The following is a 26034-nucleotide window of genomic DNA, read 5'->3' as shown; positions in this document are numbered from 1 at the left end:
TTTATGATTTCTGTGAGAAATCACTAATACTTACATCTTAATTTGAGTACTGGGATGGTGGATGGGTTCAAGGAATCTAAAAAAAATCTAAATTAAAGAAAGCAATCTACAAACAATAAAGCATATTGTAAAATTATTAGATTACAAGTGGAGGAAGGCTCCTAGTAAACATTTATTACAGTTTTCTGTTGCTGAAGATTTCTCTTATCATCACCATTACAATGATGAATTCAGCATGAACCCGTCTTTACAGTGCAAAAATAACAAGGAAATCAAACAGTTCAAGAATGATATATAAAACAATATTATATACAAATAGATCTCATGACAATGGAAAAACAGTACAGAACACTTTCTTAGAAAGTACAGTAAAAAGGGTGCATTCACTCAAAAGACTCAGGCTTGTGTTTTGGACTCTGCTTCAACATTTTCTTTTAAATGTGGCATTTACATGAAAATATGTATTGCTTCTCTCAGTGGGCCAACATTTGCTCATTCTGATCAGCAACTTGTTCATGGTAAGAATACAATCATATTGGGCATGGATATCAATCAAGTTCAAATATTTGAAAGCATGATAATGGCATAGCCCAAGTGGAGTTAATAGAGGAAAAAACAATGGAAAGATTGCCCAACTTGTATTGTGTGGTAAAACCAGTTTTAAAACACAAGAAATAATGGAGGGTGCTGAACCTTTCCTTTTTCCTATCCTGCTCCCAGTGGGGATTAATTCCAGTTCAGGAAACAGAGCTGTTGTCATATATGGTTTTACCCCAATAAGTACATAGAATCTAGGATAGGCATTGTAGTAGTCTCAATCACTGAAACAGTCAACATAGTGTAACCCTGTTACAAAAAAACCCCCATGTATGTATTTATGTATGCATCCATCTTTTGTTGTAACGGTTACACACATACACATGTCAAACAACAATTTTTAAAAGGGGATAAAGGTCATACAATTACAGTGAATGTTAGCATGTCATGCTTCGTCTTTGTATTAATATTCCTAGAAGACAGCTATTTTCTTCAAGTGTGAATATCCTTCTGAGGCATCATCAATTGATGTATTTATATAACTATCTGAAATACTATCATCCAACTCAGTGCACTCATTTTCTTTCGGAGATGAACCGATGGCATCAGTTTCATCCGTTTTATCATGTAGCATCTGCTGAAGTCTCTGAATACCTACAGAAACAAAGGATTTCATCAATCTTCCATTAATTACCCACAAAATAATTTGTTTTGGCCACTGTTTATAGTAGGCATGGGCAAACTTCGGCCCTCTAAGTGTTTTGAACTTCAGTCCCCACAATTTCAAATAGTAGTTGAAGTCCAAAACCACCTGGGAGGCCAAAGTTTGTCCATGCCTGCATGATAAGATGATGGTATAAAAGTTGCATTACTTAGTCACTTGAAGGTTTATAATCATGCAAATGTCTTCAAAGACTGAAGTTGGAATGGGGACAAAAAGCAAAGGGTTTTAAAAATATAGCTTACACTGAAACTTACACAAGTAGATCTTATCTACCGAATCCGAGAAGACCAGCCTAAACCATCCAGGTTCATAACAGCAAAAGGCTTTCCCAGGACTAATTAGAAGCTTTCCATCAAGAATCTTCCACCACAAATCCATTTCAGCTTCAAATGTCTGTGACTTTAAAAACTAATGGAAAACAAAACTACATTAGTGGGACTTAGTAACACATACATTACAACAACAAAACATGACAACATTTCCCTCACCTAAGTACATATAAAATATTCATTTATTGGATTCATACCCTTTCTTCTAATATCCAAATGGTCGAAGGTGACATCTACTGTAGCTTCTAAATACAGAGGTGTTGGTATTATTTTTCTTGCTTAACCTATTAACACAGCAAAAGACTATAATTCTCTGGATGACAAAGAAGCTTGAAACACTTTACTCTTTTGACAGACCCTGTTTTGACTGAACAGGTTATGTTATTTATCACATATTTTTCATTAGTGCGCTTGATTTTTTAAATAGCCGTGGTTTGGGTTGCAGGCTGAACTCCTGACTTCCTGACAAATCTTTGTTTTGGCATTTGAAGTTAACATTTAATGGTGAGAGTAATACAACTGTTTAAAATTACAACTTCCAGAGTCTTCAACACTGGTTTTGCTGGCGGAGATGAAGATCCTCTGGGGAGGCCCTGCTCTCAGTCCCGCCACCGTCACAAGCACGATTGGCAGGGTCAAGAGTCAGGTCCTTCTCAGTGATTGCCCCTTGGCTGTGGAACATCCTTCCTGGCAAGATTACATCAGCCCCCTCCCTCCTGTCCTTCAGAAAAATGGTAAAAACTTGGCTGTAGGACTAAGCCTTTGGGCAGTGCAATAAGTTAATAATCCAGTATGGCTGGTTTGAGATGGTTTTTAACAGTTTGATTTTAAAGTGGATAAAACTGATTTTAATGTTTGTGTATATTTATCGTTTATTTTTATTCCGGCATTGAAGATTTGGCATATTTATGTTGTGCTCCGTCCTGAGTCTCCTGGGTGAGAAGGGCGGAATATAAATGCTTTAAATAATAATAAATAAATACAGCTGCTTGGGCGAATAAATACAGCTGCTTGGGCGAAACCCCTCCAGTGTTTTTCTTAAAACTACATTCCCCTCAGTTTCAAATAGTCCGCTGGGTTTATTTTCTTCCGTTTATTTTCCTGATTTCTCCGGCTCCTTCACTTACTTTTCTGAAGTCAGCCCACACATATAATCCTCCAGAACTTTTAAGAACAGGTATTCCTATCTCTGTGAGACCATCCACAAGAATGTTCTGTGCTTCCTTCAATCTTCTTCTATTGGTTGGGAAAAACACATTATCCAGCCATTCTGTCAGAATAAAAATATGGTAATGTTAATTGTTTTTCCTCTCTTTTTATACTCTTTATAGTAATATCAGTTAGGCATTAAGATCTACAGAGACACTTGCTGGAACACCCCAGCAAGCGAAAGTCCAAAAGTGGCAGGCTCAAACCCAGAACCTCAATCAATGGCTGATACCAAATGAGAGACTCCCCCCTGGGCACACAGAAAACTGGGCGACTTGGAAGGCGCTGAACAGACTGCGCTCTGGCACCACGTGATGCAGAGCCAATCTTAAGAAATGGGGCTATAAAGTGGAATCCACGACATGCGAGTGTGGAGAAGAGCAAACCACAGATCACCTGCTGCAATGCAACCTGAGCCCTGCTACATGCACAATGGAGGACCTTCTTGCGGCAACACCAGAAGCACTCCAAGTGGCGAACTCCTAGTCAAAGGACATTTAATCAACTACCAAGCTTGCAAATTCTGTGTTTTGTTTGTTTGTTTGTTTGTTTAAAAAGTAATACAAATATCTGGTTACTGATGACACGATAAATAAATAAATAGTTAGGCATGAGGTGAAAAATAACACTATGTAACAAAATTTGAAAGGTTTTCTGTACCTGGTTTGAAATTATTATCACCTGTTTAGTTGTGCAGTACTTTGAAAGATGTTGTTACTAGAAATTTTAATTTAAGACTAAAAAGTTAGGATTCTTACAATTTCATTTTTCTCCAGAAACATGGAAATAGAAAGTAATGAATTTTAGAGACCGATCCTTACATTTGTCATAAATAAGCCTAATTAGAGTTTAATTAGTCTTATTCCACTTAGGGGACATAGGATTGCAATTTGTTTTTATGCAATTAGGGTCACAACAAGCTCCCACTTACTATTGGGGGCATCTAGTGAAATTCTGACTATTCTAACTGGCCATGGCACTCCCAAGACTTCAACCACACCAGTGCTGCAGCTCTGCCACTCATTCCCCTCCCACCTTCCCTCCTCCCTTTTTTACACACTCCCAATTTCCCAGGTTTGGTTCACCTCGGTCACTAAGGAATTGCCTAAGAACATGTTGTACAGGTCCAGGGCATCCATGGAAAACAGCCAGCTGATTAACTGCTTCTCTGACAGCATGATTCCTGGTGTATAATATTCCAACTCTGATACCACACATCCCAAAATCCTTGAAACGAAAAGAGGAAAGAACAGAAAATATTGCAATCACAATATCCTTAAAAGCAGGCATGGGCAAACTTTGGCCTTTTACGTCTTTTGGATTTCAACTCCCATAATTCTTACCAGTTGGCCTTTTAGGAATTGTGGGAGCTGAAGTCCAAAACACCTGGAAGGCCAAAGTTTTCCCATGCCTAGTTTAAAGTCTAAGAAATCATATATTTCTATCCACATCACTTGAGTATCCACAGATTTTGGCATTTGCACTTTCACATTAGTTGCTAGAACTTTGGGGCAAGTTGACTACACCTAAAATTTTATGCTCTCACAATATTTTCACACAGCAAATGTATGAATATGGAAAGAAGTCAGAATCTGACTTTTTCAAACAATGCAATATTAAATATTTTGAAGACACATTCATAATAAACATATTTAACATACCTTGCTAAATCCCCACATGAAATGCATCCGGTCTGGATCTGGCAAACTTAATAAATGAAATCACAAGCCAGTGTATTAATCAAATGCATACACAGAGAGAAATACAGCTTCAAGCAACTTCTAGGTTAAACACTAAGAGTTGAATATATAAACTGAAATAACTTTAAAACAGAATCAAAGCATTTGTATACAATTGTCATTAACAAATCCTAACAGGGTTGAAGTATCATTTTGATGTGTGTTTGTGTGTGTGTATAAAGTGTGGTGCCTTGGATGATGGTAGAGTCTCTTCCCCTTCTCTGGATCACAACATATATTTTATCATGTGGATAATATGGCAATGATGCATTCCAGAATAAATTTCCTTGCATAATCTCTGCATTAATGCAATGATATAGTCCCATCAGACACAATGACAAAGCAGGCTATTCATTACATGTGGAGGCTCTTTCATGCTAAAGGTAAAGGTTTTCCCTTGACATTAAGTCTAGCCATGTCCAACTCTGTGGGGTGGTTCTCATCTCCATTTCTAAGCCGAAGAGCTAGCGTTGTCCACAGACGTCTCCAAGGTCATGTGGCCAGAATAACTGCACGGAGAGCCATTATCTTCCCAGAGAACCACAATATTATGTGAATGACAAGCCTTGTATCAGAGAAATAGATTTGACACATGAAATTGTAATACTGACGTAGATGGGTAATAACCTAAAAGAAAACACCCCCATGCTTACTAAATGGTTTTTGACCACTATAACACATTGTACTGTATCACCAAACCCTGTTATGAGAAAATAAATTACAAGGGCATCTCAGGGCTGGTTTCTTTATGCATATCCTCCCTTCTCTGAAAATAATAATAATAATAATGCACTTTATTTATATTCCACTTTTTCTCCCTGGAGAAACTCAGAGCGGATTACAATGTACATAGATGAGGCAAACATCCAATGCCTTTTGCACACAGTGAACAATGACATATAACAAAGGCAAAGGCCTTCCCCCTTTTTCCATCTCCGGCATTTGAAGATGATGCTCAACTCTGGCCATGGGGAGGTGCTCTTGTTCCATTTTTCCATGCTGAGGAGCCTGTTGTCCATAGACCAGTGATTCTCAACCTGTGGGTCCCCAGGTGTTTTGTCCTACAACTCCCAGAAATCCTAGCCAGTTTACCAGCTTTTAGGATTTCTGGGAGTTGAAGGCCAAAACATCTGGGGACCCACAGGTTGAGAACCACTGCCATAGACATCTTCAACAGTGTAGTTGGCATGTCTGCATGGGGCACCCTTATACCTTCTTGCCGAGGTGGTACCTATTGATCTACTTGCATTGAATGCTTTCAAACTGCTAGGTTGGCAGAAGCTAGGGCTGACAGTCGGGGGCTCACTCCGACTCGCAGCTTTTAACTGTCAATCTTTCGACAGCAGATTTCCTACAGCTAGCAATTTAACCCGCTGTGCTATGCAAGTGGGTTAAATGTTCGTTTCTATGCAAAAGGAGACAAATAAATATATATATATGTTAGTAAGAAGAAATTATACTTACCTCTCTAAGCTAAGGATGCTTGTGAATGTGGAGTCACCGTACACAGAGAGCATGTAGATTTCATCCATTATTACATGTAATTCATATCTACACACAGAAAGATAGACTTAAAAGGAATCCTTAAAGCAATTCAATACATTTTTAATTTTGTACGAGACAATGTACATTTCTTAACTATATTTCCAGAATGAAAACCATCACCCCCCCCCCACACACACACACACACAGAAAATTGATCTCTTACTCCAAGTATTAACAGGCATAACTATGTTTTCCCTTAAAAAGTTTTTTTTTCATGTCAGGAGCAACTTGAGAAACTGGCCGTCTGCAAGGATGTTGCCCAGGGATGCCCAGATATTCCACCATCCAAAGACTTCTCTCATGTTTGAGAAGCTGGAGCTGGCAGATGGCAGCTCACCCTGCTACCTGGATTCAAACTGCCGACCTTTTGGTCAGCATTCAGTCAGCTTTCCATCAGCATTTTTGTCACCTTTGAAGATGACAAAAATGTGAATAACAATTGCTGTATCCATTACTTTAGAAATCACAGTTTTAAAACTTAGTAAATTTCTTATTAATTGGATTAGGGGAAATTATGCATGGATATGGTTCTAATGTAAATAGAATGGTATTCTTCCCCAAAAAACCTACTTAAGTCATTTAGTGACATTTCCGAAATTCAGACTACAATCCTGCATATGCCTGCTATCAGTAAGACTAACTTTGAAACTTGAAACCAAGTGCTTACAGCATTATTAAAGTACCATATTCCAATTGTTAGAACTTAGATCGTATAATGTGACTCATACTACAATAGAGTAGCACTACAGAATAATATTAAAATATATACTGTGCAAATCAAAATAGATTAAAAAAATTCAATCTCAGCCAGAGGCCCCATTTCATAATACAATTCTAAAATTGATGTCTCAACACTTTTCAAATCAAGACATCTACTCATATTATACAGGGTATAATATGTGTAATATATACTTTTAGTATTATTGATTTTGGTAATTGCCAGTTTTCATAACTGCATTAAATATTCCAGAGTTCAAATACCTGGTAGAACACATACAGGAAATTTGGATTATTATTATTATAGTTATTGGTGATAGATAAAATTTGTATCTTAGATTTCTATTTTCTTGGTGTGTAAGCTATGGCAAACAGACAATATTTTCTAAGTAAACAGTCTTGTGCCAAATGAAATAAGGAGATTACCAAAATCACTCTTATCACTAATATACGGCACCATGGAAGATTAAAAGCCCCCAAACAAGTAGCGCTAGCACTCAAACCTGTGTGCAAACTCTAGACATTCTTTCAGTAACTGTGCTGGGTAAATGTCCCCTAATGGATTGTGAGGGTTGATCAGGATTAATGCTCTGACTCGGATGCCCTGAAAAAAGAAAAACTGATAGTCGGAGACGCCGAGAGGACGTCAAGCAAAGGGCTGGAAGGTCTGCACAATTGCCACCCTTTATTCAATTGCCCAGTACAGTAGAGTCTCACTTAGCCCACATAAACAGGCTGGCAGAATGTCAAATAAACAAAAATGTCAGATAATACAGAGTTTCCTACTGATACCCATCCGATGTGGTGCTAGACACCTAGAATACTAACAACAGAGACTCAAAGGATTAAGACAGTGGTTCACAACCTGTGGGTCCCCAGGTGTTTTAACCTACAACTCCCAGAAATCCCAGCCATTTTACCACCTGTTAGGATTTCTGGGAGTTGAAGGCCAAAACATCTGGGGACCCACAGGTTGAGAACCACTGGGTTAAGACAAGGCAATGCCTCATGGCAAGAACAGCCCAGAAGAAAGTGCCCGAATGCAGAAGAGGAGCGTGAAAATCACAGAGGGAAGGAGGGAGGACGTTCCAGCTTCCGGTCCTGCCACTTTCCCCCCTTTTCTACCTTCTTCTCCTCCTTATTTTGCCTTTTTCACTTATTGGGAATGGAGAGAGAGTTGGGGAGCTGCTGGAGGAAAAGGGAGATGTCAGATAAGAGTGTCGGATAAGACAGAATGTCGGATAAGTGAACGTCGGATAAGCAAGACTCTACTGTATTGAAAACAACTGACTGTATACATGCACACATATTCCTGCAAAAGGAAGGTTAAAGAGTTCATTTATCAGCAGTAAGGCATAATAAAAAGTTCCAGACACATTATGCATATATAAGTATTTTAGTACTACTTTAAACAAGATGATTTAAAAAACACAACATGCTACAAAGTTAGGATTGTGATTATACTGCCAAACTGACTGAATGTAGGTGCAGACACAAAATGATGTAATCCATCACAAGTTACTAAACTCTTCATTTTTATTAAAACAACAAATTATATGTATTTGAAAATAAAAATCAAAGCAGTCCTTGTGCTATCACCATGTGGGCATTTTATAGGTAATAAAATATCTTAAATAGTTTGTAATCAAATTATGTGAATTTAAACACAGAGCTAAATAGCAGGCTTGTGCATTTCGGCTAAACTTCAATCCATTTCTGCTGGCTGGATACCGATAGATTTCTGTATTTGTTTTCATGTGCCTCCCAAAAATGGGTGGGTAGCCGCATAGCTGTTTTTGATCCGTAGCTGATAAATGCGGCTAGATTCGGCCTATTGGCAGCAATGGGAAACTTACGAGGCTTCCCTTTCCATTCCTGGAGACTTTCCTTTTTTCCCTTCAAGGGAGCCGGGGTTTCAGTAACAGGGTTAAGGAAGCAGCCTTCCTGGGAGCCTTTCCTTTTTCCCTTCAAAGGAGCCTAGGTGTCAGCAATGGGGTTAAAAAAGCACCCTATCCGGCCCATTATTTGTGGGGGATGACTTCCCACAAGCTCCCCCTCCATATCCTTCACTAAGACCTGAATTAAAAGCATCAGAGTTAAGATACCACTCTTTCTATCTTTTCCCTTCTGTCTGTAGAGAAAACGGCTTTTAATGCTTCTTAAAGCCGTTTCTACTCTAGAGGAGAGGCGCTGCAGGCAGGCACACACGTTCTCTCCCAGCAGCACACCACAGCAGCTTTCCAAGGCATTTTAAAGAGGCCCAGGGAAGGAAAAGTGATGATCTGGAGCTATTTTCCCTGGGCTTCCTTTAAAAACCCCTCTTTTTTCTTGGCACGCTTCAATCTCTTTTCTGCTTCAGTTTAATGCTTCCTTAAAGTTGTTTCTGCTTTCTGCTCTAGAGGTAACTAGGTGTAGTAGTTTTCAGAGAATGAGGGGTTCTTTTTGTTTGCTTGGATTAATAATAATAATTATCTTTTAGAAGTATTTGAAGGAGAGGAAGGGAAGGAGGGGAAAAAAAGCTAAAAGGGTGACTCTCCCAAGCCCCCAAACATGCGTGCCCACATCCCCAACTCCCAGTCAGTCCCACTAAATAAAAAGTATCAGTAAAATAAAGGAAAATAAAGGAAAATCAAAAAGATAAAACTGTGATGCCGAATCGGGGAGGAGGAGCCGATATCAGCTGCCATGTGGTCCCGTTATGGATGGGAATTCATGAAGGCTGGGCCCTTGCTGTTACGGGCACCCAAACAAACCGAAGAAACCAGATTGACCAAAGGAAATCACTAAAAATGGATCTGCGCTCAAGCCCACTAAATAGCTTCTTTGGTGTCCGGAAGAATGCACTACTCTTTTAAGATAGAAAGAGTAAATCTGATACTTGGAAACTCTTGCCCATAAATGCCCATCTTTTAAGAGAGAAACTGAATGGAAAATGAAGTGTGTGTAACAATGGCTTAGTCAATTAAGGCCCCTTCCACACTGCCCTATATATCTAACAGTGGAGACTCATATAATCCAGTTTAAAGCAGATAATCTGGGATCAGATCCTGGGATATAGGGCAATGTAGAAGGGGCCTAAGTGATATTTAGTCAAAACCAAAACCGCTGGCATTTATTCAATTAAAAATCATCCTACCTGTTCCTTTGCTCTTTGATATGCGGCTTCCAATTTTTCAACAGTTAATTGAAAAGGTTGACTTTCCTCGTTAGTCACCTATGGAAGAATTGAAAGGTTTGGAGGCAGCAATTCAGGAAAGTAATGCAATTATGTTTGAGACCATGGGGACTCAAGGTGGCTAAGAATCTAACACTTGGTCATAGTTTTAAAAGTGCAATACAATTTTAAAAAAATATCAAATAATAGAGTGTTAAGAAAAAAAACCGATTTTAAAACAATAAATATACTTTAAATAGCCTTTAAAATTAACAATACAGTCGTACAGAAAACAAAGAATATATTGTCTAGACTTGTCAATATTTATTCTCTCCACCTGGAGAAATGTGATATAAAGTAGACATCTCTACAACCCAGCTTTCAGGATTACTGACTGCATTGTTTCCTGGGTTTTATATAATTCTATTTATAGATAACAAAGGAAATCATAATAATGAGAATCTAGTAAAATGGAATTTTACCTCACTGAATAAGGGCACATGAACAGGTTGCATTCCACCATAGAGCCACGTTTTGGAATTTATGCCACCATAATATGGAGCAGGAATGAGAAAGCCATCTAGAACAATGATGTACAATAAAGTCTTACTTTTAGAAAGACTATTAATTCCTCTTATATTATTTTGTGTTTTTGATGCATATATATAAGCAGAGTTAACCTGTGAACATTTATTTATATGTGATCACTGTAAGTGAAGAAATGTTGTCTCAATAAGAGGAAGCACTGCGTAAAACATTGGTTCTGTTCAGTCTTCCTAAATAAAGAATACCACTAGTACAGTAAAAAAAATCTGATAAATAAATGAATAACAGCAGTTTGTAGAAATTTGAGCCTGTTCTACTTCACTTCATCTGCCATTAACTAATTGACAATATTTCAGCATGGCTACACATGAGCTAGGAAAGCAAGTATTAATTTGATTTCACATAATAATAATAATAATAATAATAATAATAATAATAATAATAATAATAATAATACACTATTTATATTCCACTCTATCTCCCCAAGGGGAGATTCAGAGTGGATTACAGTATACATATATATAGGCAAACAGTCAATGCCTTTTATACAGTGAACAATGACAGACAATACACCAACAAAGGCAAAGGTTTCCCTTTCCATCTACAACTCTGGCCATGGGAAGATGCTCTTGTTCCATTTTCCATGCCAAGAAGCCTGTTGTCCGTAAACCCTTCTGGTTGTGTTTTGCTGGCATAGCTGCATGGGTGCCTTTTCCCTTTCCGCTGAGGCGGTACCTATTGATCTACCCACATTATATGTTTTCAAACTGCTAGGTTGGCATTACATTTGCATATTGTTGATTAGTTACCATGTGAAAGTCCAACTTACGCTATTGTAATCCACATTTGCAAAAGTAAGAATTCTGTTCCAAGTGTTCGATGGCAAAAATCCCCCCTCAAAATCCTAGAGGTTACACTAGTAAATAAATTGGGGAGAACAGTGATGCATACAGCAACTTTCTTTTAGGTAGGGAGATCCCTGAAGATAGCCTGTTGAAGTCCATCCATCTAATTCAGTGGTTCCCAACCTATGGTCTGTGAACCACCAATGGCCTGCAACAACTAAAATATGGTCCGCGGCCTCACTGTTACTACACTGTTGCAACAAGAGCGACTGGTCTCACAAAACCCTCTTATAGTGCCAAGGCTTATTAAATATGGTTTTCTGTGGGTGATCAGATGGTGACTATTGGATGGCATATGTTCTGTATCAGAAATGAGAGCTGATGTGGTCTATCCAATGCAATTTTCTGAATCAGCACCTCAAATACCCAACACAAATCTAAAGTTGACCTAAAACTGATTTGTAACCCTTTTGGTACTAATGTTGGAGAGTGGTCAGAGTGGTCCCTGGTCAAAGAAAGGTTGGGAACCACTGATCTAATGGAAAATGCCTCCACCTTTTCTCCATTTACATGAAGATTACTGTCTGGGGCGAGTGGGCTCCAGGTGAGAAAAAGGTGGGTTTCGGATTGGACTGCATTAGGAGGCATATTGTAGCTATGTGTTGGAGATATATCTCCTGCTGCCAAGTTCCTGGACAAATTTTAAATTCTATTTAACATCCTATTCCAAGGTAACAGAATACAGTATCATGTCTTTAAAACAAACCCATAAAGCATTCAAGTAGATCAGACATGAGCAAACTTCAGCCCTCTGGGTGTTTTGGACTTCAACTCCTATCAGCTGTTAGGAATTGTGGAAGTTGAAGTCTTCCACAACCTGGAGGGCTGAAGTTTGCCCATGCCTGAAGTAGATCCTCCTCTGTTTCAGTTAATATTATTCTTTGAACAACAGCTCAGTCAAAAAGATTTTGTACCTTTTTACACACCCCAATTACACGGGTCAAATACAGCCACCCAAAAATTGTTGTATATTCAAATTCCCTTACCTCCAGGATCACACAACACAGTTGAAAGAGTTGCAAAGACAGCACAGCAACCATTCATCACAATAATCTAGAAATTGAAGGTAATTCTTAAGTCACCATGACCCAAATTGTCAAGCACTTGAAACTATTTTATTATGTTTCTAAGAATTCATTTTACAGACTGTAAAATTAGTAATTTGCCATTTCTACAAAGTTCATAAAAGAAAGTGAGAAATGGGAACTTTCAACTATGAGGCTTTCCTGTTTCGACAGGCCTTTCATGAAGGAAACTAAGCTGGAGTGATAAGAAACACCATATTATTATGGACTGGAACAAAGTGCAATATAATCTGACACGATGCCACAAGAATGTGAATGTATAGCACTATTGTTTTAAACTGCTTATTTTATGATGTTTTATACTTATTATAGATGTATATGGATTGTTGTTTACATGGTTTTAATATGTTGTAAGCTGCTTTGGGTCCTGTGAGGAAGAAAAGTGGGATATAAATAAAGATTTAATAATAATAATATACTGCTGAGAAAGGCAGTATATAAATATGGTAAATAAATAATTAATAAATATTATTATTATCAACCTATTTGGATTGTGATTAGTTTACAAAAGTTGAACAAGTGAAGAAACTTGACACAAGCTGCCTGTAAGAATAGATTTAAGTACCTCAGTAATGTATTGGTACTGGTTGCAGTCTAGAGCTTTAATACCCTGCTATGTTGTGTAGTTTTCAAAACAATCATAAAATGCTAGATTTTTAGTAGCATTTGCTAAATTCTCATTTTAGTTTTGTGAAACTTTCAGCAAACTTTCACATTAAACAGAAAATACAATATTAAAGAGAATGTTCCTTACATGATCTGGGTCCAGGGCTGTTGAAGCATTTGTGTATTCAGTAAGAAACTTTGCAATTTCCTCCCTGAAACTGAAATTAAAAATGTACATATTAATATATTATCAGATTAGTTGCAGCAACTCATTTATATATGTGAGATTTTACGACCCAAATTTGTTCAATTCCCTTCTTCTGCTGAAAAAGCAAAGACACAATCCCATTGTGATTTTTTTTAATATTGTGTTTTAAAATCTGACAATGTTGTTTTATTTTGATAACAAAACAGTTTAAAGGACTACCGTTTGGTAACCAGTCTTGCAAAATTAAGTACAGTATGTCTTGATGTATACAATCAACAAGCGGGAATAGTGTTCACCTATATGAAGTGGACTTTTTTTCACTTTCAGAAATGTCCTGTTATAAAAACTTGACAGATTGTGCCTCTTAGTCAAAGTGAAGACATCTGCCCTTGCGCTTTGCTACTCTGGTGCTGAATATGCCCGCCCTGTGTGGAATACGCCTGACCATGTTAAAACAGTGGATGTGGCTCTTAATGAGATATGCCGCATTATTACAGGATGCCTACGCCCTACACCACTGGAGAAATTATACTATTTAGCCAGTATTGCACCACCATCAGGAAGTAGCAGCCTGTAATGAAAGGACCAAGACATCTACATCTCCGGCCCATCGTCTGTTCAGATATCAGCCAGCATGCCAATGTCTTAAATAAAGAAATAGCTTCCTAAGATCTACAGAGATACTTGCAGAAACACCTCAGCACAAAAGAGTCCAAAAGTGGCAGGTTAATCAATAACTGATACCGGATGAGAAACTCCTCTGAGACACACAGAAGACTGGGTACTTGGAAGCCGCTGAACAGACTACGCTCAGAACCACGAGATGCAGAGCTAAACTTAAGAAATGGGGCTACAAAGTGGAGTCCACAATATGCGGGTGTGGAGCAGAGCAAACCACAGAGTACCTACTACAATGCAACCTGAGCCCTGCCACATGCACAATGGAGGGCCTTCTTACAGCGACACCAGAGGAACTCCATGTGGCCAGCTTCTGGTCAAAGGACATTTAGTATAATGCCAATTTTTAAACTTTGTTTGTGGTTTCAGTACGCATTATAACTGTATTTTCAATTAGATTCTGACACGATAAATACAGAAGTCAACATTATTGTTTGAACTAGTTAATAATTATCAAAGTATCACAGTCATTGTTATAACTATGTATTATATAATATTTGAAACACATTCAAAATGAGAACGTATTAAATTGCTTATGGACCATAGTACCTTTTAAGGCCTTGTGTATCCAAGTACTGAAACAAATGAGGTTCCAGAGAATTCATGTCAGGTTTTGAAAGCTGTCACAAAAAAAGAAAACGGATGAAAAATTAGTTTTTTAACTGTTATGACACTGACTTCGATTTATGGCAAACATAGTTTGTGGTAGCCACAAAAAGGAAGTTTCTGGAGTATAACAACTACTTTCAAAGTAAATACAGTAGAGTCTCGCTTATCCAACATAAACGGGCTGGCAGAACATTAGATAAGCGAAAATATTGGATAATATGGAGGGATTAAGGAAAAGCCTATCAAACATCAAATTACGTTATGATTTTACAAATTAAGCACCAAAACATCATGTTTTGCAACAAATGACAGAAAAAACAGTTCAATACACAGTAACATTATGTACTGATTACTGTATTTACAAATTTACAAAGATCGCAATGTATTGAAACAGCTGTGGATCCGGGCGGGAGGCAGACTGCGTTGGATAATACAGAATGTTGGATGAGCGAAAGTTGGATAAGTAAAACTCTACTATACCACACAATTAAACAGGAATAACACTTGCAAACCAGGATTCAGAAAATACTTCAACTTTGGTTACATAATGTGATCTGTAACTTATTTGTGTGAAAAGTTATACTTACTCTTTCTTCTATTAGGTCAAAGCAAAGTTTGTTCTCACTTGTTCCAAAATTCAGAATGCCCTGAAAAAAAGGGTGTGACACATTAAAGTTTTTTTTAAAAAAAATCTTCATGAGATGCACTATGTTTTCTGTTTGTTTTGTTCAGAAAAATAAATCTAGCAACCAAAGGTCAGTATGGAAATGAATGACACAAATATATATTTTCCTATTAGAAAAAAAGCAAAAAACGTCAGAGATTTAGGCTTTTATTTTCTGCTCCTGAACTATTAAATTCTTGTGTTGTCGAAGGCTTTTATGGCCGGCATCACTGGGTTGCTGTGAGTTTTCCAGGCTGTATGGCCATGTTCCAGAAGCATTCTCTCCTGACATTTTGCACACATCTATGGCAGAGGATGTGAGGTCTGTTGGAAACTAGGCAAGTGAGGTTTATATATCTATAGAATGTCCACAATGGGAGAAAGAACTCTTTTGTCTGTTTGAGGCAAGTGTGAATGTTGCAATTGGCCACCTTGATTAGCATGATACGTTCAGCAAAGGACAAGAGGCATCCTCTCATCTCTGCAGCAGTCTACCGTATACCATGCAGCTCTGGACAAGTCTACATAGGAACCACCAAACGCAACATTGAGTAGACATGGATCAAGGAACATGAAAAGCACTACAAACTAAGTCAACCAGAGAAGTCAGCCATAGCAGAGCACTTGATGAACCAAACTGAGAACAGCATATTATTTGAGAACACAGAAATACTGGACAACTCTAACAACTGCCACGTCAGACTCCATAGAGAAGCCATTGAAATCCATAAGCATGTGGACAATTTCGACAGAAAGAAGGAAGCCATGAAAATGAACCAAATCTGGCTACCAGTATTTAAAAAACTCTAAAATCAGGAGCAGTAAATATAAGCACAACACTTAAAACAAGGGAATTTAGACATGAAACAATCAGGGTCAGCAACGGATTCCCCCAGGCAGGAAGCAGTCAGGCTTTGAAGCTGCAAGGTGGCCAATTGCAACATTCACACTTGCCTCAAACAGACAAGAGTTCTTTCTCCCACCCTGAAGATGCCACAGATATATAAACCCCACTTGCCTAGTTTCCAACAGACCTCATAACCTCTGAGAATGCCTGCCATAGATGTGGGTGAAACGTCAAGAGGGAATGCTTCTGGAATATCACCATACAGCCCAGAAAACTCACAGCAACCCAATTAAATTCTTCTTTCAGAAAGTTTGAACTGCTTTTACATCTTCACACACCACTGTGTTTTTCCTAGAGAGTCAAAACTTCCGTATGCAAAAGCCAAGCAATGATGCTCACGCTTGATTGCAGACTGCAATAGTAAGAAGCATTAGCACTATATTCCAAGGGAGTGCATTTTGGGTCAATGGGATAACGTCATGCTGCTGCCGGAGCAAACCAGACTGAACTACTTCTCCTTTGCAGCAGTTCAAAATCCTGCTATTGGAGCCCAGTATCCGTGCAGCTGCTGTCATTCCTCCCCTCCCAAATTGCTAATCAGCTACATTTGCCGGGAGGCATCTTCTGTATCTCAAAATCTCATTCCAAGCTCTGATCTGCAGCCTCAGGGTTGAAATTTTTGCATACTTTCCAGAGTTGTTAATTTCCCAATCTGCTTGCATGGTGTCTTTCATCTCCACCATAGACAATGAATTATTTTTGTATACCTCAAATTTCCAAGAATGTATTTTTCCCTTCTTCTCTCAACATATTATTTTCCGCATCTCCCTATCACCAATGGGAGAACCCCATCAGCCAGGTGCCCTTAATGGCTTAATTTCTTCATCTGTACTGCAAGGTGGGCCAAAGGTCATAAAGGGGGTCCTATATACTGGTGGTGCAGCGGGTTAAACTGCTGAGCTTGCAGACAGAAAGGTCAGCTGTTTGAATCCAGGGAATGGGGTGAGCTCCCATTGTTAGCCCCAGCTTCTGCCAACCTAGCAGTTCGAAAACATGCAAATGTGAGTAGATCAATAGGTACCGCTCCAGCAGGAAGGTAACAGCGCTCCATGCAGACATGCTGGCCACATGGCCTGGGAGGTGTCTATGGACAATGCCAGCTCTTCGGCTTAGAAATTGAGATGAGTCGAACACGACTAGACTTAATGTCAAGGGCAAACCTTTACCTTTGCATACTTGTACAGGCAGTCCTTGAAATCTACACCTTGGAAGGGAAATTCACTCCTGAAAGAGTTATTGTGGGGGGAAAGGTGTCTCCACTGAAGCTTTATCACCAATTCTTGTTTCCATAAGCTAAATTTGTCAAAATCCAATCATCACAGGGACTCTCCCTTTTCCTTCTCTACCTCTTTCCTTCCTTCCTTCCTTCCTTCCTTTCTTCGCTTTTTGCTTCCATCCATACTTCTGTCTTTCCTTCCCTCCCTCTTTCTCTCCTTTCTTCCTTCTCTACCTCTTTCCTTCCTTCCTTCCTTCCTTCCTTCCTTCGCTTTTTGCTTCCATCCATACTTCTGTCTTTCCTTCTTTCCTTCCCTCCCTCTTTCTCTCCTTTCTTCCTTCTCTACCTCTTTCCTTCCTTTCCTTTTTTCTTACTCTCTCTTCCTTCCTTCTCTACTCTTTCTTTCCTTCACTCTTTTTCTTTTATCCCTCTTTCTCTCCTTTCTTCCTTCTCTACCTCTTTCCTTCCTTTCCTTTTTTACTCTCTCTTTCTTCCTTCTCTACTCTCTATCCTTCCGCCTTTTTCTTTTCATCCCCCTTTCTCTCCTTTCTTCCCTACGTCTTTCCTTCCTTTCCTTTTTTCTTACTCTCTTCCTTCCTTCCTTCTCTACTCTTTCTTTCCTTCCCCCTTTTTCTTTTCATCCCTCTTTCTCTCCTTTCTTCCTTCTCTACCTCTTTCCTTCCTTCCTTCACTATTTGCTTCCATGCTTCCTTCTCTCTTTCCTTCTTTCTTTTCCTCCCTCTTTCTCATTTCTTTCTTTCTCTCCTTTCCTCCCTCTTCCTTCCCTTTTTTTCCTGTATCGTCATTTAGCTTTTTGGGGTTTTTAAATCCTTTCCACTTTTGGGGGGGGGGGGGGAATTATGAGTGATGGTCACTCATTGGTCTGTTAAGGGTATAGTGTCCAAATTTTGTGTCAATTCATTCAGTGGTTTTTGAGTTACGTTAATCCCACAAACGAACATTACTTTCTTATTTATATCCAAGATTATGATGCTATGGGATTGGAATATGGGATTTCAATAGTATAGATGAGGCCTAGGCAAAGTTGGGCCTTCCTTCCAGGTGTTTTGGACTCCAACTCCCATCATTCCTAACAGCCTCAGGACCCTTCCTTTCCCCCCTCAGCCGCAAGCGGCTGAGGGGGGAAAGGAAGGGTCCTGAGGCTGTTAGGAATGATGGGAGTTAGTCCAAAACCCCTGGAAGGAAGGCCCAACTTTGCCCAGGTTTTGCATAAACTCTAGCATTCAATACAATGTTGCCATTGCAACTAAAGAGAGTAGCATCATAACAGCAGGTGCCAGGACACTGCAGAACTCATGCAGTTTGGCACCAACTCTCAGGATCCCCTAGCATTGAGCCAGAGTGCCAAACTGCATTAATTCTGCAGTGTAGCTACACCCTTCAAAGTCCCTGCCAGAGAACCCTTGGTCCTTAGTTAAAGGAGAAACCCCCTGGCTCACCCCCGGGTTGCTCTGGGCGTGGAAGGGGTCTGCGATGTAGAGGCGGAAGCCCTCGTCCAGCAAGCCCCGGGCCCCGCCGGCGATGAGGTCTCCCCGCGCAGAGAGGCCCCTCTTCAGGGCTGTTTCGCTGCCGGGCTCCGCCATGGCCGAAGAGAGGAAGGAGAAGCCTCGGTCTGCCTCCTGAGCCGAGGCGGCGGCGAGGACAAAAGAATCTCCGCCCGCCCCGGTGCCTCTCTCCCGCCCAGCCGGGTTGGAAGAGCCAATTAACCTTTTCACCCCGAGGAGGAGGAGGAGGAGGAGAGCCTTGTGCCACTTTCACACCAATACTCTCTTCCCAGCACAAGCGGCATTCATGGTTTATTTCTCACTCAAGACAGACTGTTGTATGAAACTCATCCAATATTTTTTTTTCCCCATCACGGAGTACCTCTACACAAGGCATGGGCAAACTTGGGCCTTTCTCCAGGTGTTTTGGACTCCAACTCCCACCATTCCTAACAACCTCAGGCCCCTTTCTTGGAAGAAAAGATTGTTGGGAATGGTGGGAGTTGGAGTCCAAAACACCTGGAGGGCCCAAGTTTGCCCAGGCGTGCTATACACTGTGGGACAGGTATGGGCAAACCCAACGCCGGGAGCCAGATGTGGCCCCTTGGGCTCCTTTCTCAGGCCCTCCTATTTCTCACCATCCTATCCTTCCTTCTCTCTTTACTTCCTCCTTCCCTCCTTCCTTTCCTTCCACCCTTTTGTCCTTCTTTCCTCCCTTCATCCCTCTCTCGCTCTTTCTCCTTCCTTCCCTTTTGTTTTTCCTTCCTTCTCTTCCCTTTCTCCCTTCTTTCCCTTTCTCCAGTCCCTTCCACCCTTTCGTCCTTCCTTCCCTCCCTTTTGTCTTTCATTCCTTCTCTTTCCTCCCTCCCTCCCTTTTGTCCTTTCTTCCCTCCCATGTCTCTTTCCCTTTCCTCCCTCCCTTCCCTTCCCTCCCTTTCTTCCTTTTCTCCCTTCCTCCCTCCCTTTTGTCTTTCCTTCCCTCCTTCCCTCCCTTCCCTCCATTTTGTCTTTCCCTTTCCTCCCTCCCTTCCCTTCCTTTCGTCCTTCCTTCCTTTCCTTGTCTTCCCTTCCCTTTCCTCTCTCCCTTCCTTTTCTCTCTCTCTTCCTTCCCTTTCTCCCTTCCTCCATTCCCTTCCATCCTTTCGACCTTCCTTCCCTCCCTTTTGTCTTTTCTTCCTTCTCTTTCCTCCCTCCCTTGTCTTTTCTTCCCTTCCTCCCTCCCTTTTGTCCCTCCTTCCTTCTCTTCCCTTTCTCCCTCCTTTCCCTCCCTTTTGTCTTTCCCTTTCCTTTCCTCCCTCCCTTCCCTTTCACCCTTCCTTCCCTCCCTAGTCTTTCCTACCCTTTCCTCTCTCCCTTCCCTTCCTCCCTTTTGTCCTTCCTTCCTTCCCTTCCCTCTCTGTCATTCCTTCTCTTTCCTCCCTCCCTCCCCTTTCTCTCTTTTATCCTTCCTTCCTTCCCTCCCTTCTTTCCTTCCCTTTCCTTTCCCCTTCCTTCCCTTTCTTCCTCCATTCCCTTCCACCCTTTCATCCTTACTTCCTTCCCTTTTGTCTTTCCTTCCTTCTCTTTCCTTCCTCCTTCCATTTCTTCCTCCATCCTTCTCTTCCTCCCATCCTCCCTTTTTTATTTCTTTATTTCCTTCCTTCTGTCTCTCTTTCCTTCTTCCCTCCCTCCCTTTCTTCCCTTCCTCTTTCTCCTTCCATCACAGGGCAGCCAGTCCACCTATCAGGAAGGGCTAGCATGCAACCCCCGAGTTAGAAAGTTTGCCCATGCCTGCTGTAGAATGAATGCAGTTTATTACCACATGGCATCATGGGGATTTTTATTTATCGTATCAGGACTGATTCTAGGAATCACAATCAGACACAGTGAAGACATCTGCCCTTGCGCTTTGATACTCTGCTGCTGAATACACATGCCCAGTGTGGAATACATCGCACCATATTAAAACAGTGGATGTGGTTCTTAATGAGACATGCCGCATTATCACAGGATGTCTGCACCCTACACCACTGGAGAAATTATACTGCTTAGCCGGTATTGCACTACATGATATCCACTGGGAAGTAGCAGCCAGTAATGAAAGGACCAAGGCAGTGACATCTCCGGCCCAACCTCTGTTCAGATATTAGCCAGCACGCCAACGCCTTAAATCAATAAACAGCTTCCTAAGATCTACAGAGATACTCACAGGAACACCTCAGCACACAAGAGTCCAAAAATGGCAGGCTAAAACCAGGAACCTCAAGCCATGGCTAATACCCAATGAGAGACTCCCTCCTGGGCACACAAAAGACTGGGCAACTTGGAAGGCGCTGAACAGACTGCACTCTGGCACCACAAGATGCAGAGCCAACCTTAAGAAATGGTGCCACAAAGTGGAGTCAATGACATGTGAGTGCGGAAACGAGCAAACCACAGACCATTGACTACAATGCAGCCTGAGCCCTGTCTCATGCACAATGGAGGACCTTCTTAAAGCAACACCAGAGGCACTTTAAGTGGCCAGATACTAGTCAAAGGACCTTTAGTATAATGCAAAGTTTTTAACTTTGTGGGTTTTTTTTTTATACATAACTATTCTGAATTCGCTTCTGACACAATAAATAAATAAAATCCTGGGATGTGTAGTTTGGCGAGGCACCTCTTTGCCAAAGAAGGTAAAAAACTGAGCAGAGCTACAACTGTAGTGTAGATGTACCCTCAGAAGTGGTTTTGCCAGTTTTTTTCTCTTCTAAAATATTTACAGCACAATGTATTTATTGGTGGTCTCCCATTTAAGTACAAACCAAGGGTGACCCTGCATAGCTTCTAAAGTCCAGGTGGGGGTCTTACTTTACAAAAGAACTAACAGTTATCTTTGATGTGTTGTCGAAGGCTTTCATGGCCAGAATCACTGGGTTGCTTGAGTTTTCTGGGCTGTGTGGCCATGTTCCAGAAGCATTCTCTCCTAACATTTTACCCACATCTATGGCAGGCATCCTCAGAAAAAACTCGAAAAACTCACAGCAACCCACTTACCTTTGGGTCTCCTTGTGAAGAGAAAAAGCAGGGTATAAATCAGGGGTCCTCAAACTCAGGCCCGGGGGCCGGATACATCCCTCCAGGGTCATTTACCTGGCCCTCACTCAGGGTCAAATTAAGTCTGAAATGACTTGAAAGCGCACAACACCAACAATCCTATCTCATCATCCAAAAGCTGGCCCACACTTCCCACTGAAATACTAATAAGTTTATATTTGTTAAGATTGTTCTTCATTTTAATTATTGTATTGTTTTTAAGTGTTTTTTTGCACTGCAAATAAGATATATGCAGTGTGCATAGGAATTCATTCATACTTTTTTCAAATTATAATCCAGTCCTCCAACAGTTTGAGCGACTGTGACCTGGCCCTCTGTTTAAAAAGTTTGAGGACCCCTGGTATAAATAAACATAAACATAATAATAATTTTATTTCTGTGCTAAGCAGATTTAAATGACAAAATTCTAGAGTGGGAACCAAGGGCTGGATAGGACTATAGCTCTGGACACTTTAATTGTGTTCATAATAACCTAATGTTTTTACTCTTGCCTATGGAAAACAATCAGATCAGGAAAGCGCAAGGCTGATTTTCTGTAAATCTCATGAATGCAGTTTTGTATGTTCTTCAGTTTTGGGATAATCTGCTGGTTTATCCACCTCACATACAACATAAATTATATGGAAGAATTGGACACAGTGCATAGTGTAAACATAAGCTTGACTTGCATTTTTTTTCATGTCTGGACTTGAGAAACTGCAAGTTGCTTCTGGTGGGAGATAATTGACCTACTGCAAGGACGTTGCCCAGGGGACACCTGGATGTTTCTCTCATGTCCCCACAGGGAAAGCTGGAGCTGACAGACGGGAGCTCATGCCGCTCTCCGGATTCGAATTGCCAACCTTTCAGCCAGCAGTCCTGCCAGCACAACAGTTTAACCCATTGCACCACTGGGAGCTCCAACCAGCATGCTATCCTGGTTATATTATCTTCTTAACTGGGAACAAACCCAAGTATGAATGACTGAGGTTTCCCAATCATGATTTATGAACAATCTGCCTATGTACTGTTTCCTATGCACTGAATGCTCCTGTGCCAACCTGTGTTACTGTGCTCTTCCAAGCCAAGCAGCCTTAATCCTTTCCAGCTGGAGCAGGCTCCTGGTTTGTTTTAGGAGGTCGGCCAAGGACATTATTATGTATAAACCCAGCCATCCATCCAGCCCTCCATCCTGCAGCACAGATAGTTATCTAATAGCAAGCTAAATACTGCAACCTGAGTTGCGTAATAGTCTCTAGGAAGTGTAACTCAAGCCACAAAAAAGTCACAGGAGAATCAACAGGGTGAAGTTAGATTAGAATAATCATGAGCTAATAAACAAGTATTTATCCTTTGACACAGAATGGTGCCAAAGCAGTTTCTTTTAAATGATTTGAAGCTGTTTACAACACATAATTTGGTTTTGCCTTATTGCTTTCATATTATATTTGACATTCTTTATCCAAATGTAAGGATTTCAAATATCATAATATATAGCTTCCTCTGATTAACCGAATTCTGTCTAATATGCAAGTGTTTGTATAGCTTATCACGGCGCAGTGTATTGGTTTGAGTGTAGAACTATAATTTTGGAAACTAGGCTTTGATTCTTTGCTCAGCCCTAAAAACACATGGGGGTGATATTACTTGTCACATACTCTCAACCCTAGAAAATCCCATGGTATGTAGAATCTCCATACATTGGAAATGACCTGAAAATAAACAACAAACATAACAGAGAAAATACAAACACAGCATTTTCCTTCAGTAAAGAAATATCGAAATGTTTTTCTTTTTGAAATCAAGGTTATAAAAGTTATCAAATATTGTTTTCATTTGCTACAATCGGCGCATGTAGTAAAATTCAAAATATCAATATTGTATCATCAACATAATTATAGTCATAATTAGACATGTACTATTCGGGGAAACCTTGTCCTGTTTCGTTTCACAGCTTTTGTCGGGGACCCTGATCCGTTTTTTGTAAGCCTCCTGAAATTGGGAGGGTTATTTTCAGTTCTTTTGTTTTGGGGCCCGAAAATCGGATCATAATGGGGGGGGGGGCTTCCCTCCCACTGACTCCTCTTCCTGGCGTTCTTCTTAACTGGCACCTGCTGTTTCTACTCTAGAGTACGAGACACTTGGCTGTAGGTGCCCGCGCTTTCCAGGCCTGCCTGCATGCCCCAACACAGACATACTCTCCATGGAAAGAGAGTGCGTGTGTGGTGGTGCGTGCAGGCAGGCTGGCCTGGAGCCCGGTTGCAGACATGCTCTGAGATGCCCCGGGCTTCTTCTCTTCCTCCTCCTCCTTCCTCCTTGTCTTCCTCCCCAATGTTGGGATGGGTAACTGGGTAACCTGGGAAGAAGGAGGGTGAGCCCACAATCAACTTGCCTCCTTGCCTTGGAAAGAGAGTGCGTGTGTGGCGGGGCGTTCAGGCAGACAGACATGGAGCTCAGCTGCAGGGTATGCTCCAAGATGCACTGGGCTTCTTCTCTTCCTCTTCCTTCCTTCCTTCCTTCCTTCCTTCCTTCCTTCCTTCCTCCTTCTTGTCTTCCTCCCTAATGTGGGGATGGGCAACTGGGTGACCTGGGAAGCAGAAAGGTGAGCCCACAATCAACTTGCCTCCTTGCTTTGGAAAGAGAGTGCGTGTGTGCCGGGGCATGCAGGCAGGCCTGGAGCTTGGCTGCAGGCATGCTCCAAGATGCACCGGACTTCTTCTCTTCCTCCTCCTTCCTTCTTGTCTTCCTCTCCAATGTGGGGATGAGTAACTGGGCAACCTGGGAAGCAGGAGGGTGAGCCCTCTATCAATTAGCCTCCTTGCCTTGGAAAGAGAGTGCACTCTGAGCCTGCCTAACTGTACGCCCTGCCACACACGCATTCTCTTTCTAAGGTAAGGAGGCAAATTGATTGAGGGCTCACCCTCCTGCTTCCCAGGTTGTTCAGTGGCCTATCCCCACATCTGGATTCCAGAAGGGGAGCAGCATCGAGGAGGAAGACAAGAAGGTGGAAAGAGGAAGAGAAGAAGCACGGTGCATCCCAGAGTGCGCCTGTAGCTGAGCTCTGGGACTGCCTGCCTGCATGCCATGCCACACACATTGTCTTTCAGAGGCAAGGAGGCAAGTTCAGAAAGCAGGCACATGAAAGCAGGCTGTAGGCAGGCTTTTGTGTCAAGAAGATTTTCTGTGGGGAAGAGGGTTCCCGTTTCGTGCTTCCAAATAAACTGAAGACACAAAATAAAAGATAGAAATGAATTTAGCGCACATCTAGTAATTATTAGTATGCAAACATGATAAAGTTTAATTGCATGCGAGAAAAAATCCCCAAACATTAGAAGGGTGAAGCCAAGGTAATCTCAGAGCCACCAGAGCAGTAATACTCAAAAGAGTGGTCTCCAAACTAGTGCTGGTGCCCCACAAGTCATCTATTGCTGGTCTCTGGAAAATTTACAAAAAAACAAAATTGATAATTGTACCCAATGGGCAAATTATGGTACTGGGTCTTGGCATACTGCAATTCCTCCCCCCCCCCCCCCGGTACCCTACCTACATCAAGTAGCTTAAGATATCCTGCAAGCAGCCAAAATATCCTGCAACCTGATGTCATTGCAAAATACCTCCCTCCAAGACCAGTGGAATCTATGGTACTGCAATTTGATAGATTTGACAGATACCATACCAGAGATGTTCAAAGAAAGTTGCACAGCATTACATAATGTAAACAGCTGAGAATAGTAACTGTTAACTATGGTTACAAAACACACACTGGTTCTTGTAATATTCTGGCATACAACCAAGAAAATCCCTGGTGCTAATGTTTTCTATTAAAAGGGCAAACTCAGATCTTAGTTTGAGGAGTGTACCATTTGACCATTTTTGTGCATCATTGAACTATTTTTTGTGGAAAGTCAGCAGATATTATAGAAAGGTTACTCAGGGTCTATTAGATACGGCTCCTGACATGAGGAATGCCATTAGATCAGTGAAAGGTTATCTTAGGTCGTTAGCATCTCCAGTCAGAAATAAATACTCAGAAACTTTTTTTCACGTTTTAACGCCTCACATGAGAAGGTTATGATACGAAGATTTAGTGCTGA

General features: G+C 40.9%; 1 protein-coding gene across 1 annotated transcript; it reads right to left on the bottom strand.

Moving 5' to 3' along the window:
* Window positions 1-153: 153 nt before the first annotated feature.
* Window positions 154-19063, bottom strand: LOC132778855 (1-aminocyclopropane-1-carboxylate synthase-like protein 1). Its single transcript, XM_060782262.2, has 14 exons — window positions 18839-19063; window positions 15179-15238; window positions 14532-14602; window positions 13245-13314; window positions 12392-12458; window positions 10437-10534; window positions 9937-10014; window positions 7304-7404; window positions 6003-6089; window positions 4461-4506; window positions 3885-4026; window positions 2718-2860; window positions 1516-1669; window positions 154-1191 (listed from the first exon to the last, which is right to left on the bottom strand). The coding sequence occupies exons 1-14, from the start codon at window positions 18980-18982 to the stop codon at window positions 1010-1012; spliced, it is 1443 nt and encodes a 480-aa protein (XP_060638245.2). The 5' UTR covers window positions 18983-19063; the 3' UTR covers window positions 154-1009.
* Window positions 19064-26034: the final 6971 nt, after the last annotated feature.

This window comes from Anolis sagrei, chromosome 6, assembly GCF_037176765.1.
Source record: "Anolis sagrei isolate rAnoSag1 chromosome 6, rAnoSag1.mat, whole genome shotgun sequence".
NCBI classification, from domain to species: domain Eukaryota; kingdom Metazoa; phylum Chordata; class Lepidosauria; order Squamata; family Dactyloidae; genus Anolis; species Anolis sagrei.
The sequence above is the reverse complement of the archived record's forward strand: the minus strand, read 5'-3'. Positions and strand labels throughout refer to the sequence as shown.

Bases quoted from the DNA above. Each gene is read 5' to 3' on its own strand.
- LOC132778855 (XM_060782262.2), bottom strand. From the start codon at position 18,982: ATGGCGGAGCCCGGCAGCGAAACAGCCCTGAAGAGGGGCCTCTCTGCG. The intron at 10,015-10,436 runs GTAAAATTCCAT...ATTCTTCCATAG, and splicing joins ATGTGCCCTTATTCAGTGAG to GTGACTAACGAGGAAAGTCA. The intron at 2,861-3,884 runs GTGAACCAAACC...TTATTCTGACAG, and splicing joins GCAATTCCTTAGTGACCGAG to AATGGCTGGATAATGTGTTT.